The sequence below is a fragment of the Salvelinus namaycush genome, unplaced genomic scaffold (assembly GCF_016432855.1).
Source record: "Salvelinus namaycush isolate Seneca unplaced genomic scaffold, SaNama_1.0 Scaffold117, whole genome shotgun sequence".
In the NCBI taxonomy this organism is placed as follows: Eukaryota; Metazoa; Chordata; class Actinopteri; order Salmoniformes; family Salmonidae; genus Salvelinus; species Salvelinus namaycush.
In genome coordinates, this window is record NW_024057864.1 from 160457 (window position 1) to 176991 (window position 16535).

The 16535-nt window shown below is 39.8% G+C and overlaps 1 protein-coding gene across 1 annotated transcript; it reads left to right on the forward strand.

Annotated features, from left to right (window-relative positions):
* Nucleotides 1-8289: 8289 nt before the first annotated feature.
* Nucleotides 8290-16290, forward strand: LOC120035963 (zinc finger protein 501-like). Its single transcript, XM_038982450.1, has 2 exons — nt 8290-8774; nt 15213-16290. Exons 1-2 carry the CDS (start codon nt 8546-8548, stop codon nt 16085-16087), a joined length of 1104 nt encoding a protein of 367 aa, XP_038838378.1. The 5' UTR covers nt 8290-8545; the 3' UTR covers nt 16088-16290.
* Nucleotides 16291-16535: the final 245 nt, after the last annotated feature.

Below are 16535 nucleotides of genomic sequence, written 5' to 3' on the forward strand. Positions count from 1 at the left end.
GGTTCTAAGAAGGCAATTTTGTAATTTAAGCACCTTGTGATCTATAAATCTCAAATTAACTTTAAAAAATGATGGCACCAGAACGTGCCTTACAATCAGCGATGTCCCTGTATAGAATGCTAGTACAAATGACGGTTTAGTCAGGAATAGTCCAAAAAGGACCAAAAGAGAAAAAGCTAACTTTTTGGAAGACGAGATCACGGCGATGGTAGAAGAGATCAAAGACAGGCAACACGTATTATTAGGTGGACTCAGGGGCGCCGCCAGGGATTTTAGGCCCCATGGAAATATATCACATTGGTCCCCACCACCACAGGCCGCACCAACCACAGGCCACACCAACCCTGCGCAATAGCTGTAACCACACCTCCAGAACCCAATCGACCCATTCAAAGCTTTAAATAACTCTACCTGATGGTGCCGCTAGAGGAAAGGTCAGGTGGTCACCAAATCAATAGGTTTCTTCCACTTGGGGACTTGATTGTGCACGGAAACGGTGAAGTCGGCGCACGAAACCCTCACGGCTGCATCACTGGATCACAGTAAGTAATGAAGAGAATGTGAAACTTGGTTGTCTGTAACTTAATATACAAGACATGCACTGATTTATTTCATTATTTTATTTACATAGAAACGGGGGAAGCTGCGTTGCAGCCCGTGCGCCCTCCACCTAGGGATAAAGTGCGTGAGGCTCCCAAATCAGCAGATGCCAGGAGTGAGGGGGGAGGTTAGGCCACAGGTGTCGAGGGTCCGTCCAAGTCCATGAGGCCCCGGTTCCAAAGCGTTGCAGGTGCAAGGAGTGAGGGGGAATGTTTGGCCACAAGTGTAGACGGTCCATAAGGGTGGCAGGTAGCCTAGTGGTTAGAGCGTTGGACCAGTAACCGGAAGGTTGCAAGAAAAAAGGTCTGCCCTTTCTGCCCCTGAACAAGGCAGTTAGTTCCTAGGCCGTCATTGAAAATAAGAATTTGTTCTTAAATGACTTGCCTAGTTAAATAAAGGTCAAATTAAATCCACGCCTGCCTGCCTCCACGTCAGTCCTGCAAACCCAGAACGAGTTGCCTAGTTAAATAAAGGTCAAATGAAATCCACGTCTGCCTCCACGTCAGTCCTGCAAACCCAGAACGAGTTGAACACAATGGGTGGGCAGATTGTGGACTGAACTCGGAAGAATACGTAGGGATTTTGATTCATTTAAATAATGCAATTGTTGAACGTTTTCCACAACATGAATAAAAAACCTATGCTTTGTATATTATCTGTTAATCTGTTTCTTACCACCAATCTCTGTATGAGCTGCCGCCTCCTCACTGCATCATGCCAACATTTTATATTTAGGTTTGAAATTGCACCCCAATGTTCTTGTCAAACAAACTTGCACTACTAATGGGCACTACAGTTACTGAGATGTACCCTTGAAATCTGTTCACATTTTGTTGCAATGCCAAAACGAACAAGCTTCAAGGGGACATATCAGTAACCGTAGGGCCAAATTAAAAACTGTTTTCAGCTATTTGGCCAGAACCTTTTGTGTGTGCAATTTCAATAAAATGTTGGTATATGTTGCTTTAAGTTGACCCATTTTAAAACTACATTTAAGTTTTGTATTTTTATTAAATGAAGTTAGCTTCTCTGGCTTATGGAGGAGTTTTCCACCTGATGCACCAAGGCAACGTCACCTGCTCTTCAGCAGGGCCACGTGCTCCACAACCGACCTTGTTCTGCCGTGCGCCAAATTGAAGTGTATTTCCTCTGCTGTTCGGGGATCGGCAAATGGAGTGAGAAGCCACCTTTTCAGTGGATAGCCCCGGTCACCTAATAGGGTAAAACCGTTGTGTTACATTATTTTTGCACGGTTAATAGGCTATTATACACTGGGGGGGAAAAAAATAACTCACGAGAAGCCAACCGACTCCACTCTCACCAGCTTCTAGACGCAGGCCTACTCTGCTGTGGCGCATAATGAATGAGTCGTGCGTTAACCCTGGCCACTTGGAGTATACATTGAGTAGTTGCATACGGGCATCGCAGATCTTAACATTCAATTAATGGAAATTCTTCCTGTTAACATATACATATTCATCTACAGACGGTGCGCGTAAGGCAATATGCTTGCAGTCAACTGCACCTATGACCCCTGGGAAATTAAATGAGCGGACAAACTCGGCTTTGCCTGTTCGTCGGCTGTATGGGAAACGAATATATCTCGTGGACAATACGTGTAGAACCGCCTCGATCACTTGTGGCAGAATGCGGCTGAATGATGGCTGTGATATACCCCGACCTGTCACTCATTTCGCTCTAGAATGTCCCAGTAGCGACGAATCCCAGAGTGGACAGTACTTGGACAGATAAGGGTATGGCATGATTACAGCGTGTCTTCCTTTCCAGAGTAAGTGCTAAATTCGCGCACGAATCTAGAACATTTCTTGGAAGACGATAGCGATAAGCCATGGATCATCATGCGCAAAAAAAGTCATTCCGGTCTCTCTCCCTTCTAAAAGCACGGTTTTCGATGTCTTCCAATAACGCAAGAACAGCCATGGTTACTTTTGTCTAATTTAACACACTATTTATAGAACATCGCATCCTGTTTTTAATTCAAAACACCTTGCGTCTGGCAATTAATTCTTCACACCTTTAATTTATAATTCCTCACAAATTGTTCATAAAGCTAATGCTCACTACAGGAAAAGTTCACCACAGGCTTGGATGCATATGCGTCCCAAACTGCAATACCCCTACATAACCAGCAGGAAAATAATTTACGTCAAGTCTAGACTTTGCGCAGAGATAAGATCATTTCCACGTCAAAGTAAAGTTTTATAAATAACTACTTATACGTGGTTTTCTGCGTAAGTCGTACTTAAGATCAGCATGTATCGTAAGTCCGTTTTAGAAATGAGGCCCCAGGATTGGAGAACTTATGCAGAAGGTTGGGATAATTAATGTTGCCGGTTACGATAATTAGGTTAAGGTTAGGAAAAGGGTTAGGGATAGCGAAAATGCTCTCTTACGGAAAAGTCACTTCCGCATGGAAGTCGTGTTTTTAGGGAGCATTGTTACAGACCTAGCTGCATGTGATATCTGTTTTCTAATTTTATTAAACAGATCATTTTATTGAATTTAGAACAAGGCTGTAACATAACAAAATGTGGGAAAAGTGAAAGGGTCTGAATACATTCTGAATGCACTGTATATCAGTAATAACACTATTGTCACGCCCTGACCGTAGAGAGGCTTTTTATGTCTCTATTTGGTTTGGTCAGGGTGTGATTTGGGTGGGCATTCTATGTTCTTTACTTCTATGATTTTGTGTTTCTATGTTTTGGCCTGGTATGGTTCTCAATCAGGGACAGCTGTCTATCGTTGTCTCTGATTCGTAAGCTTCACGGTCGTTTATTTTGTTTCTTGTTTTATTGGCGACATTCGATAATAAAAGGAAATGTACGCTCACCACGCTGCACTTTGGTCCTCTTCTTTCAACGGCCGTGACAACTATGACTAATTGGACTCAGGTCACATTTTTTTAAATTAAACAATATACCACATTACTTCTTACTAATAATACATGTATTCTTTTAGAAACATTACAAAGCATGTTCATCCGTCTTTGTGTGTTTTGTTGGTGTAGTTTTAGCCCATTTTGGCCTGGTAAAAAATCTGAGTGGTTTGTATTTTTTATTTTTTTATCTACCTGCCACAGTCGCTGGTGGACCCAAAGAAGTACATTTTAGGCCCTGTTGGATCTTTACTTCAACATGATTGTGTTTTGATGAATTTCTAATACCCTAGTTAGTCTCAATGATAAACCTCTTCTAGTGTTGCTGTTGTCTTTATTTATCCAGGTTAGTCTCAATGATAAACCTCTTCTAGTGTTGCTGTTGTCTTTATTTATCCTTGTTAGTCTCAATGATAAACCTCTTCTAGTGTTGCTGTTGTCTTTATTTATCCAGGTTAGTCTCAATGATAAACCTCTTCTAGTGTTGATGTGGTCTTTATTTATCCAGGTTAGTCTCAATGATAAACCACTTCTAGTGTTGATGTGGTCTTTATTTATCCAGGTTAGTCTCAATGATAAACCTCTTCTAGTGTTGATGTGGTCTTTATTTATCCAGGTTAGTCTCAATGATAAACCTCTTCTAGTGTTGATGTGGTCTTTATTTATCCAGGTTAGTCTCAATGATAAACCTCTTATAGTGTTGATGTCTTTATTTATCCAGGTTAGTCTCAATGATAAACCTCTTCTAGTGTCGATGTGGTCTTTATTTATCCAGGTTAGTCTCAAAATCAGTATGTTCAGCCCTCTTTTAAATTGTGTAATTTATTTTGATAATTGATTTGATTGAATACAAGATATTTAAAAATGTTAATTTTAACCTTGAAAACCTCTTGAATGTAGTTGTTTAATTGAGTTAATGTGTGTACTAGTCATCAATCTAGAAGTGTATGAAAATGTGATGGCGTTGTTCTGAGGATAACATTGATACGTTGTTCACATTAAAAACATTTACTACCTCGGGAATATTTCCATCAGTATTATTAAAAACATTTACTACCTCGTGAATATTTCTATCAGTATTATTAAAAACATTTACTACCTCATGAATATTTCTATCAGTATTATTAAAAACATTTACTACCTCATGAATATTTCTATCAGTATTATTAAAAACATTTACTACCTCATGAATATTTCTATCAGTATTATTAAAAACATTTACTACCTCATGAATATTTCTATCAGTATTATTAAAAACATTTACTACCTCATGAATATTTCTATCAGTATTATTAAAAACATTTACTACCTCATGAATATTTCTATCAGTATTATTAAAAACATTTACTACCTCATGAATATTTCTATCAGTATTATTAAAAACATTTACTACCTCATGAATGTTTCCATCAGTATCATTCTACCATGTCAGAGAGAACCTGTGCGGATTTGTAAAAAAGATTGGATTAATCCAGTACATTTTTGTCTGAATAGTATGTGGAATGCCACTAGTGGACGTTCTTTATATATATATATATATATATATATATATATATATATATATATATATATATACATGATGTATTGTTACACCATGTAGGAGCAGCATAGACCTAGTCTGTTCATTATATACATCTACATGATGTATTGTTACACCATGTAGGAGCAGTATAGACCTAGTCTGTTCATTATATACATCTACATGATGTATTGTTACACCATGTAGGAGCAGTATAGACCTAGTCTGTTCATTATATACATCTACATGATGTATTGTTACACCATGCAGGAGCAGTATAGACCTAGTCTGTTCATTATATACATCTACATGATGTATTGTTACACCATGTAGGAGCAGTATAGACCTAGTCTGTTCATTATATACAGTACCAGTCAAAAAATTGGACCCATCTACTCATTCAAGGGTTTTTCTTTATTTGTACTATTTTCTACATTGTAGAATAATAGTGAAGATATCAAAACTATGAAATAACACATAGTAACCAAAAAAGTGTTAAACATATCAAAATATATTTTAGATTTGAGATTCTTAATAGCCACCCTTTGCCTTGATTACAGCCCTGCACACTCTTGGCATTCTCTCAACAAGCTTCATGACGTAGTCACCTGGAATGCATTTCAATTAAAAGGTGTGCCTTGTTAAAAGTTAATTTGTGGAATTTCTTTCCTTCTTAATGCATTTGAGACAATCAGTTGTGTTGTGACAAGGTAGGGGTGGGCTCTAGGTAGGGGTGGGCTCTGACTTAGAATATGTGGACAACTACAAATACCTAGCTGTCTGGTTAGACTGTAAACTCTTCTTCTAGAATCACACCAAACATCTCCAATCCAAAGTTAAATCTAGAATTGGCTTCCTATTCCGCAACAAAGCATCCTTCACTCGTGCTGCCAAACATACCCTTGTAAAACTGACCATCCTACCAACCCTCGACTTCGGTGATGTCATTTACAAAATAGCCTCCAATACCCTATTCAATAAATTGGATGCAGTCTATCACAGTGCCATCCGTTTTGTCACCAAAGCCCCATATACTACCCACCACTGCGACCTGTACGCTCTCGTTGGCTGGCCCTCGCTTCATACTCGTCGCCAAACCCACTGGCTCCAGGTCATCTACAAGACCCTGCTAGGTAAAGTCCCCCCTTATCTCAGCTCGCTGGTGACCATAGCATCACCCACCTGTAGCACACGCTCCAGCAGGTATATCTCTCTGGTCACCCCCAAAACCAATTCTTCCTTTGGCCGTCTCTCCTTCCAGTTCTCTGCTGCCAATGATTGGAACGAACTACAAAAATCTCTGAAACTGGAAACACTTATCTCCCTCACTAGCTTTAAGCACCAGCTGTCAGAGCAGCTCACAGATTACTGCACCTGTACATAGCCCATCTATAATTTAGCCCAAACAACTACCTCTTTCCCTACTGTATTTATTTATTTATTTTGCTCCTTTGCACCCCATTATTTCTATCTCTACATTCTTCCACTGCAAATCTACCATTCCAGTGTTTTACTTGCTATATTGTATTTACTTCGCCACCATGGCCTTTTTTTTGCCTTCACCTCCCTTATCTCACCTCACTTGCTCACATTGTATATAGACTTATTTTTCTACTGTATTATTGACTTTATGTTTGTTTATTCCATGTGTAACTCTGTGTTGTTGTATTTGTCGAACTGCTTTGCTTTATCTTGGCCAGGTCGCAATTGTAAATGAGAACTTGTTCTCAACTTGCCTACCTGGTTAAATAAAGGTGAACATTTAAAAAAAAAAAAATACAGAAGATAGCCCTATTTGGTAAAAGACCAAGTCCATATAATGGCAAGAACAACTCAAATTAGCAAGAGAAACGACAGTCCAGCCTTACTTTAAGACATGAAGGTAAGGCAATCCGGAAAATGTCAAGAACTTTGAACGTTTTTTCAAGTGGAGTCGCAAAAACCATCAAGCTCTATGATGAAACTGGCTCTCATGAGGACTGCCACAGGAAAGGACCCAGAGTTACCTCTGTTGCAGAGTATAAGTTCATAAGAGTTACCAGCCTCAGCATTTGCAGCCCAAATAAATGCTTCACAGAGTTCAAGATACAGACACATCTTAACATCAACTGTTCAGAGGAGACTGCGTGAATCAGTCCTTCATGGTCGAATTGCTGCAAAAAAAACACGACTAAAGGATACCAATAAGATGAAGAGACTTGCTTGGGCGAAGAAACATGAGTACTTGACATTAGACCAGTGGAAATCTGTCCTTTGGTCTGATGAGTCCAAATTTGAGATTTTTGGTTCCAACAGTCGTGTCTTTGTGAGACTTATAGTAGGTAAACGGATGATCTCCGCATGTGTGGTTCCCACTGTGAAGCATGGAGGAGGTGTGATGGTGTGGGCGTGCTTTGCAGGTGACACTGTCAGTGATTTATTTAGAATTCAAGGCACACTTAACCAGCATTGCTACCTCAGCATTCTGCAGTGATACGCCATCCCATCTGGTTTGAGCCTAGTGGGACTATCATTTGTTTTTCAACAGGACAATGACCAATAACACACCTCCATGCTGTGTAAGGGCTATTTGACCAAGAAGGAGAGTGTTGGAATGCTGCATCAGATGACCTGGCCTCCACAATCACCCGACTTCAACCCAAATGAGATAGTTTGGGATAAGTTGGACCGCAGAGTATAGGACAAGCAGCCAACAAGTGCTCAGCATATGTGGGAACTCCTGCAAGACTCTTGGAAAAATAATTCCCCATGAAGCTGGTTGAGAGAATGCCAAGAGTGTGCAAAACTGTCATTAAGGCAAAGGGTGGCTACTTTGAAGAATCTAAAATATATTTTGATATACACTTTTTTGGTTACTACATGATTCCATGTGTTATTTCATAGTTTTGATGTCTTCACTATTACTCTAAAATGTAGAAAACAGTAAAAATAAAGAAAAACCCTTGAATGAGTAGGTGTGTCCAAACTTTTGACCTGAACTATACATCTACATAATGTATTGTTACACCATGTAGAAGAAGTTGGCTGCGTTCAGACTTTTTTTCACTCATTGGAATTTTGATCTGAAAATTATCTGATTTGAAAAGATCAAAATACCAATTAGTGGGGGTAAAAATGCAGAATTGGGCTGCCTGTGTAAACGCAAATTAAATAAATTAAAATAAACGTATTTCCTGAAAGAAAAAAAAAAGCCGTAAACTGCATTATCTACTCCAGTCAGCAGATGGCGATATGAGTTTTACAGGCGAAGCTGCCAAAGTGTGACGTATAATCTAGTGGACGGGACACCTCTTCTACAACGACAACTAATCAGTCACCTAGATAGCTTGCTAACCAACAAAGCTTAAACATTGGAGCTATTTAGACGTTTTCGGTGTATATTAATCACTGTGTTTTAACAGACGTCTGTCGTGTCTACTAGTTACCCATCCCCCGCTTCATATTGTACGTAACTGGTTAAATTAGCATTAGGCTAGTCGCTTATGCTAACTATCTAAGTTGGCTATCTTATAATAACATTCCGGACCATGAGCTCACTAAAATACTCTCCCCATTCAAAAGAAGAGGATGTCTGCTGGACTGAGAAACAGGGTATGTGGCTTAATGTTGTCGTGAAAGAAGAGGAGGAAGAGAAGGATGTCACAGTGAAAGGCGATGAAGAAGCTTCCAGAGTGAAAGATGAGGAAGAGGTTACTGTCACAATGAAAGAGGAGGACGAGGAAGAAGAGTATGAGACTGGAGATCTGATTGACACCAGTGAGTAACGTTACTATCTTAAAAACAGGAGCACGAACTCAGCCAGTTGTTGAACTGAAGTGGATTTTCGAAGTGGCAATCCGTGATTCAAACAATAACAAAATGGCCGCCATGACACTCGTTTTGGTGAACAGTTAAAGGTTGGGTGCTGGAGACACCGATATGTAACAACTCAAATTCCATAAAATAGCTATGAATACAAGGACTGACCATCCAAATGATAAGAATAATAGTTTAAGCAGGTTCTAAAACTATAGAGTGTTTGCTGACAACTTTTTTTAAACGAGCTATCGGCCTAACTGACGTGTAAATTACAACACACATTTCCGTTTTCAAACTTCTAACATGGCTGCGTGGCATTTCTACTAACGAGACTCAGTGCATACAATGGCGATGTCCACGATAAGTATAGGGCCCCACAGTGGAGGTGTCATGTTACCCATAAAACCTAGCGATCAAACAGTGATCCGCCATACATTTTTCCCATATGGAATTTTAGAAATGCTTAAAATAAGGGCTGTGTGTTGTGTAGACTTACCCAGGCGTGACGTTTTGATGACAGTTTAACGTTATCTCGGACAAGGTGACTTTTATCAATATATTCAGCTTTATTTACTCTCATTCGAAAATGCTAATCGACATTATGCAAGACTAGAAATCCCTGCAAGATCCTGCACATCGATGTCAGAGCGCATAGGCTAAGATGCAATAGACAGTATAGAATACAGTATATACATATGAGATGAGTAATGCAAGATATGTAAACATTGAAAGTGGAATTATTAAAGTGACTAGTGTGACATTTATAACAGTGGCCAATGATTTCAAGTCTGTATGCAGGCACCAGCCTCTCTGTGTTAGTGATGGCTGTTTAATATTCTGATGGCCTTGAGATAGAGGCGGTTTTTCAGTCTCTCGGTCCCAGCTTTGATGCACCTGTACTGACTTCGCCTTCTGGATGGTAGTGGGGAGAACAGGCAGTGGCTCGGGTGGTTGTTGTCCTTGATGATCTTTTTTGCCTTCCTGTGACATCGGGTGCTGTAGGTGTTCTGGAGGGCAGGTAGTATGCTGCAAATACTGCATCGAAAACATGTTTTTATACTGCAGTAATTTTGCAGTGTAACAGCAGTTACAGTGCAGTATAACTGCACTTTTACTACAGTTTCAAAACTGCAATATTTTTTTGTAAGGGTCGTCTCTAGCTGACACCTTTGCAAACATCTATTGTGTCACAGAATTGTCAATTTAAAGACATTTAGGCAGTTTATTCATTGCTAAATCTAGCTAAAATTAGCTAGTTAATCCAGAGATTTTTACTTTTGCCTTGATTTGCCAGCGTGTAGTAGTGATGCACCGATATGACATTTTTGGCCGATATCCGATATTTTCCTTGCCCCAAAAAACGATACGATAACCTATATTGAAAATTTTAGCGGCCTTTTTATCATTCTAGTACTGTTAAATAGTTAACACACACACATGGACTCAGCAGTCTAAGGCACTGCTTCTCAGTGCAAGAGGAGTCACTACAGTCCCTGGTTCGAATCCAGGCTGTATCACATCCGGCCTTGATTGAGAGTCCCATAGGGCGGTGCACAATTGGCCCACATCGTCCGGGTTTGGCCGGGGTAGGCCGTCATTTTAAATAAGAATTTGTTCTTAACTGACTTGCCTAGTTAAATAAAGGTTACACACACACACCACACTGACCAAAAAGTTATTTTGTTGCCATTTACGTATGTCCCCGTTACCAGTAAAACATAGTAAAAACCTTTTTTTTTCACTTACTAGATGTGCTGTTTCGTTGTTCATTTGTTCAGTCGTTTAATTCTCAACCAGGATTTCAATGGAACGCCGTTTGGGTCCTTGCATGTCAAAAAAGATACTATTTAACTCTATTTGTCATCAAATTACACAATTTGACGTGTCAAATAAGCTTGTTGGCCAATCAGGACCTGAATATGACTGCACGTCACATAATAATTTAACGCGTCCAGCATTTTTTTACGTAGTTATTACACATTTATTACACTATCACTCGAATTTCATGTGTCACAACGTTTCATCGATACGTATGTTATGATGCTGGTAAAGTTGTCTCGCGCACCTACAGTGCTGGTCATTAAAAAAAGCTAGCTAGCTCATGGATGCAAACAATGTTCTTCCCCAAAAACATAGCAAAACGACATCTGTTTCAGTAGCTATAGTCCCCAAACATGAAAATCACGCGCTGCTTATATATGCCAGTTAGGCTCTACACCCCTTGTAAAGCGGATTAATGTGCTTAATCCGGCCGTGATTGGGAGTCCCATAGGGCGGCGTGCAATTGGCCCAGCGTCGTCCGGGTTTGTCCGGGTTAAGCTGTCATTGTAAATAAGAATTTGTTCTAAACCTCTCTAGGGTATGTGGGACGGTAGCGTCTCACCTCGTCAACAGCCAGTGAAACTGCAGGGCGCCAAATTCAAAACAACAGAAATCCCATAATTAAAATTCCTCAAACATACATCTATTTTACACCATTTTAAAGATACACTTGTTGTAAATCCAGCCACAGTGTTCGATTTCAAATAGGCTTTACGACGAGCAAACCAAACGATTATGTTAGGTGAGTGCCTTTTCACAGAAAAACACAGCCATTTTTCCAGCCAAAGAGAGGAGTCACAAAAAGCAGAAATATAGATAAAATTAATCACTAACCTTTGATGATTTTCATCAGATGACACTCATAGGACTTCATGTTACACAATACATGTATGTTTTGTTCGGTAAAGTTCATATTTATATCCAAAAATCTCCGTTTACATTGGCGCGTTATGTTCAGTAGTTCCAAAACATCCGGTGTTTTTGCAGAGCCACATCAATTTACAGAAATTGTCATCATAAATGTTGATGAAAATCAAACCCAAATCAACCCAAAGAGATATGCGCCATGTTGGAGTCAACATAAGTCAGAAATAGCATTATAAATATTCACTTACCTTTGATGATCTTCATCAGAATGCACTCCCAGGAATCCCAGTTCGACAATAAATGTTTGTTTTGTTCGATAATGTCCATCATTTATGTCCAAATTCCTCCTTGTTGTTCGCGCGTTCAGTACACAATCTAAACTCACGACGCGCGTGCAAGTCCAGCGGAAAATACAGACGAAAAGTCCAAAAAGTTCCGTTAGTCTGTAGAAACATGTCAAACGATGTATATAATCAATTTTTAGGATGTTTTTAACATAAATCTTCAATAATGTTCCAACCAGAGAATTCCTTTGTCTTCAGAAATGTGATGGAACGCAGCTAACTCTCACATGAACGCGCATGGTCAGCGCATGGTCAGCTCGTGGCACTCTGGGAGAGACCTTATTCAATCGCCTCTCATTTGCCCCCACTTCACAGTAGAAGCATCAAACAAGGTTCTATAGACTGTTGACATCTAGTGGAAGCCTTAGGAAGTGCAACATGACCCAATTTCCACTGTATCTTGGATAAGCAAAGAGTTGAAAACCTACAAACCTCAGATTTCCCACTTCCTGGTTGGATTTTTTCTCAGGTTTTTGCCTGCCATATGAGTTCTGTTATGCTCACAGACATCATTCAAACAGTTTTAGAAACTTCAGACTGTTTTCTATCTAAATCTACTAATACTATGCATATCCTAGGATCTGGGCATGAGTAGCAGGCAGTTTACTCTGGGCACGCTTTTCATCCGGACGTGAAAATACTGCCCCCTACCCCAAAGAAGTGAACTAACTTGCCTAGTTAAATAAAGTAAAAAATAAATTTAAAGAAGTTTAAAAAAAAATCTGGTCTTGTAGTTTTAGAACCATTTGTCAGCCGTGTAGCCACTTCTCCATGCTGTCTGCTCTCATTTAAATTCCAACCATTTCAACGTGGTCGTCATGTTCTCTGGTCTGATATGTTAATTCTTCAGGGAGTCCTTTTAAGCACTCTGTAAAAAGGGGCGTTCCATCATGATGACACGAATTCTGACCTCATTTGGGGCGTGGCCACTGACTGCCACAAGTTTAGCAAAAAAAAAAAACAGTTCTCATTTTAGAAGGCTAAAATCACATTTCTATCTTTTCACAAATAGTTTCATATTTATAAAAAGTTTTACAACATTTAGATGCAAACCTGACACCTCGAATGCGTACATTTTCAGAGATAGTCATTTAGTAATACCATCCTTAATGATATCACAAAATACACGTTTGACAGGATTTATTGTTTAGATCCTCGCCTACCATTCCAATTGTTTGGATTCCGAAACTGACGTTCCAATGTTTAGTGTTTTGATGTTGAAGTTTTGGCAAAATCTCTCTCAATTGTAACAAAGGATTTTTTCAACTTCTCCATACTGCAGAGCAAGAGACAGAAAGTTTACGACCCGTCGTTAAGTCATAAAACCGGGCCAACTTCCCCCCTCTTCCTCTCTGGTGGGAGAGAGAGAGAGGGGGGGCTGTTTGATCCTCAAAGGTTGAATTGCGTATACATCAGGAAATTCCAGAAGACAAAATATATCAATAAATACAATTACAGAAAATGTAGAATTCATGAATGACATCATGGATCAGGGTTGTTGAACAGTTTGCATTTTGGATGGTCAGCCGAGGAACATTCTTGATGGAGCATCTCAGTCACAGCCAGGGAGTCAGAGACAGACCGGTCAAAACATCAAAATAGAATGAATAGAAGGGACTCGGAACCTCCAAACATGGCAATTTCACTGGTCAACTCATGGGTACACTAACAGCAGCTGCCTGGTATTGTGACGCTTTAGCCGGGGGAGGGGAGCAGGCGTGCCCTGGCTTTACGTGCGGAGAGTGGAAGGCTCAACAAATCATGCAATTTAACTCAACAAATCACAGCACAGATTGTAGGGAAACTTCCTGCTTTTACTACCTTCAATTGGTACACTTGCAATGGCTGCCAGTTTACCCATTATGACATCATTGACTTGAATAGGAATGTCTGTTCTATTCGTTCTATTTCTATGGGTCAAACATGGAAAGGGTTTTGATCAAATCAAGCTTTATTTATACAGAACATTTCAGACATGGAATGCAACGCAATGTGCTTTACAGGGGAAAAAAACAAATGAATGATAAAAGCTGAAACATTTACTACAGAAGTAAAAAAAAAAAAAAAAGAAGAATGACACAAACTGAAAAGCACCCTGAGGAAAAGCAAAGCTAAAAATATGTTTTTAAGATCTCTTTTAAATGTCTGAAGTTTCAGCCCCCCTCAGGTTCTATGGCAGGCTATTCCAGATAATAATTGATACATGGGCCACCTCCCAAATCTTGGGATAGTACCAGAAATCATCGTCAGGTTAAAAATATGGGTTAATGATTCAGCAATCAAGGGGGTGAAGAACTGCAGTAAAAAAACTGGTCAAGGATATCAACCCCAGTGTAACTTTTAACAACATTTACTGACACCGGCGAGATTGGGAGTCCAATAGGGCGGCGCCCAGCGTCGGCCCAGCGTCGTCCTCGTCCTCGGTTTGGCCGGTGTAGGCCGTCATTGTAAATAAGAATTTGTTCTTACCTGACTTGCCTAGTTAAATAAAGGTTAAATAAATAAATAAATTACACAAAATATATATATATATATATATTCATTCAACGGGTGTTTCACGTTCGTAAATTCATCAGTTATTCAGCGCTCTGGTACACTCAGACGAGAGTGCTCTGAAATTGGAGTAAATAGCCAGAGTGAATTTGCGAACCCAAGAGATATATGCTAACTGGATAACAGTCGTTCTTGCTAGCTAACCAAATGACACCTGCATCTCTAGCTCTGTAGCCACCCAAAAACTATACGAGGGGGGGGGAAAGTCAGTCACTCACCCAAGTCCTCCAATGACATCACATGACATCCTCCTGTTAGCTAGCTAGCGTTAAGCTCCGTGTTTTTAGCTCCTGTTAGCTAGCTAGCGTTACGCTCCGTGTTTTTAGCTACATAAATAGATACGCTAGCCTATTAGCCACATTATGACTGACTTGTGATCATTGCCCTTTTGCTCGTCTGATTGTATTGACATTCCCAGACTTAGTTACATTCGTCTGGTTTTTGTCCAAAATACTGAGTCATTGAAGCTGAAACAGTGCATCCTGAATGGAGGCAGCAAACAGTGTATCAGGCCAGCTGGGATTTACAACCTGAGAGCAATATTTTTTTGACTACTAAGAAATGTATTGGTGAATTATATTATTCATGCATTGAACTGTATCCATCTATTCTGCCGACAATGCCTTAGTGTACGTCATGGAATGTTGAGTCAAAATAACCTATTTTTAAAAACCTCTCATAAAGTTGGTTTTGTAGCATAAGCTGGGAATTTTATAATTTTGACTGATTATGATTGTCTGTTTGTTTCATATCTGCAAATGAGTTGAAATGCTGTCAGTTCTACTTTAAATAAACACTCTGTCTTTGGCAGGAGAGAGACCAGACTCAGAGGAACCAGAGCCAGAGACGTCCGAACCAGCAAGACGACACCACTGTTCCTACTGTGGAAAGCGCTTTAACCAGTTAGGGGACCTAAAGAAACATGAGAGGATACATACAGGAGAGAAGCCTCACAAATGCTCCCAGTGTGGACAGTGTTTTACCTGGTTACAGAATCTAAAACAACATCAAATAATACACACAGGCGAGAAGCCTTACCAATGCTCTCAGTGTGAAAAGGCTTTCACCCGGTTAGCACACCTGAAAGAACATAAAATAGTACACACAGGAGAAAAACCTTTCCACTGCTCTCAGTGTGAAAAGCGGTTTACCAAGGTAGGGATCCTAAAACAGCATGAAAGGACGCACACAGAAGAAAAGCCTTACCATTGCTCCCAGTGTGGAAAGAGATTTTCCTTAGCAAAGTACCTGAAAGAGCATGAAAAAATACATACAGGAGAAAAACCTGGAGAGAAGCTTTTCCTCTGCTCCCTGTGCGGAAAGAGTTTTACCCAGTCATCCCACCTGAAATCCCACACAAGAACGCACACTGGGGAGAAGCCTTATCATTGCTCCGTTTGTGGAAAGAGTTTTTCTCAATCAAGTTGTCTGAAAAAGCATAAGAGAATACACACTGGAGAGAAGCCTTACCACTGCTCCCTGTGCGGAAAGAGTTTTAACAGGTTAGATTACCTGAAATCACATAACAGAACACACACAGTAGAGAAGCCTTTACACACGGTAGAGAAGCCTTTACACACGGTAGAGAAGCCTTTACACACGGTAGAGAAGCCTTTACACACGGTAGAGAAGCCTTTACACACAGGAGAGAAGCCTTTACACACAGGAGAGAAGTCATCATTGTAAATAAGATTTTTTTTTCTTAATTAACTTGCCTGGTAATTTTTTTTGCTTTTAATGAAGAAACCTGTGTCTAGTGATGTAGTTCAGTGATGATCAGAATGAACCGTTTATAAACTGTTTATCCCATTTGATGAAAGTGAAAAAGAACAAACTACAATCTCAAGACATTTGAATTTGGAATAAATTGGTTTGATTGTAGACTACCATTATGTCAGTTTGAATGTGTATGTTCTCTGCGATTTACATGGAAATTTTCGAACTCGGGCTCTGTGTGTTGTGTGTTCATCTGTGTGTTGTTACTCGAGCACTCTCAAGTGCCATTTACCAGTGATGCGGTTGCTCTATTGTTTACATTCGATATGTATCTTACAGGCTTTAAGGGAATAGTGTGGTCCTGTAAAGATAACAGACCAAGAAAACAATTAGTGCCATAAACGAAGGCAATTGTCAC

Coding starts and splice junctions, on each gene's coding strand:
- LOC120035963 (XM_038982450.1), top strand. CDS start 8,546: ATGAGCTCACTAAAATACTCTCCCCATTCAAAAGAAGAGGATGTCTGC. Junction 8,775..15,212: donor TGGAGATCTGATTGACACCA/GTGAGTAACGTT, acceptor TGTCTTTGGCAG/GAGAGAGACCAGACTCAGAG.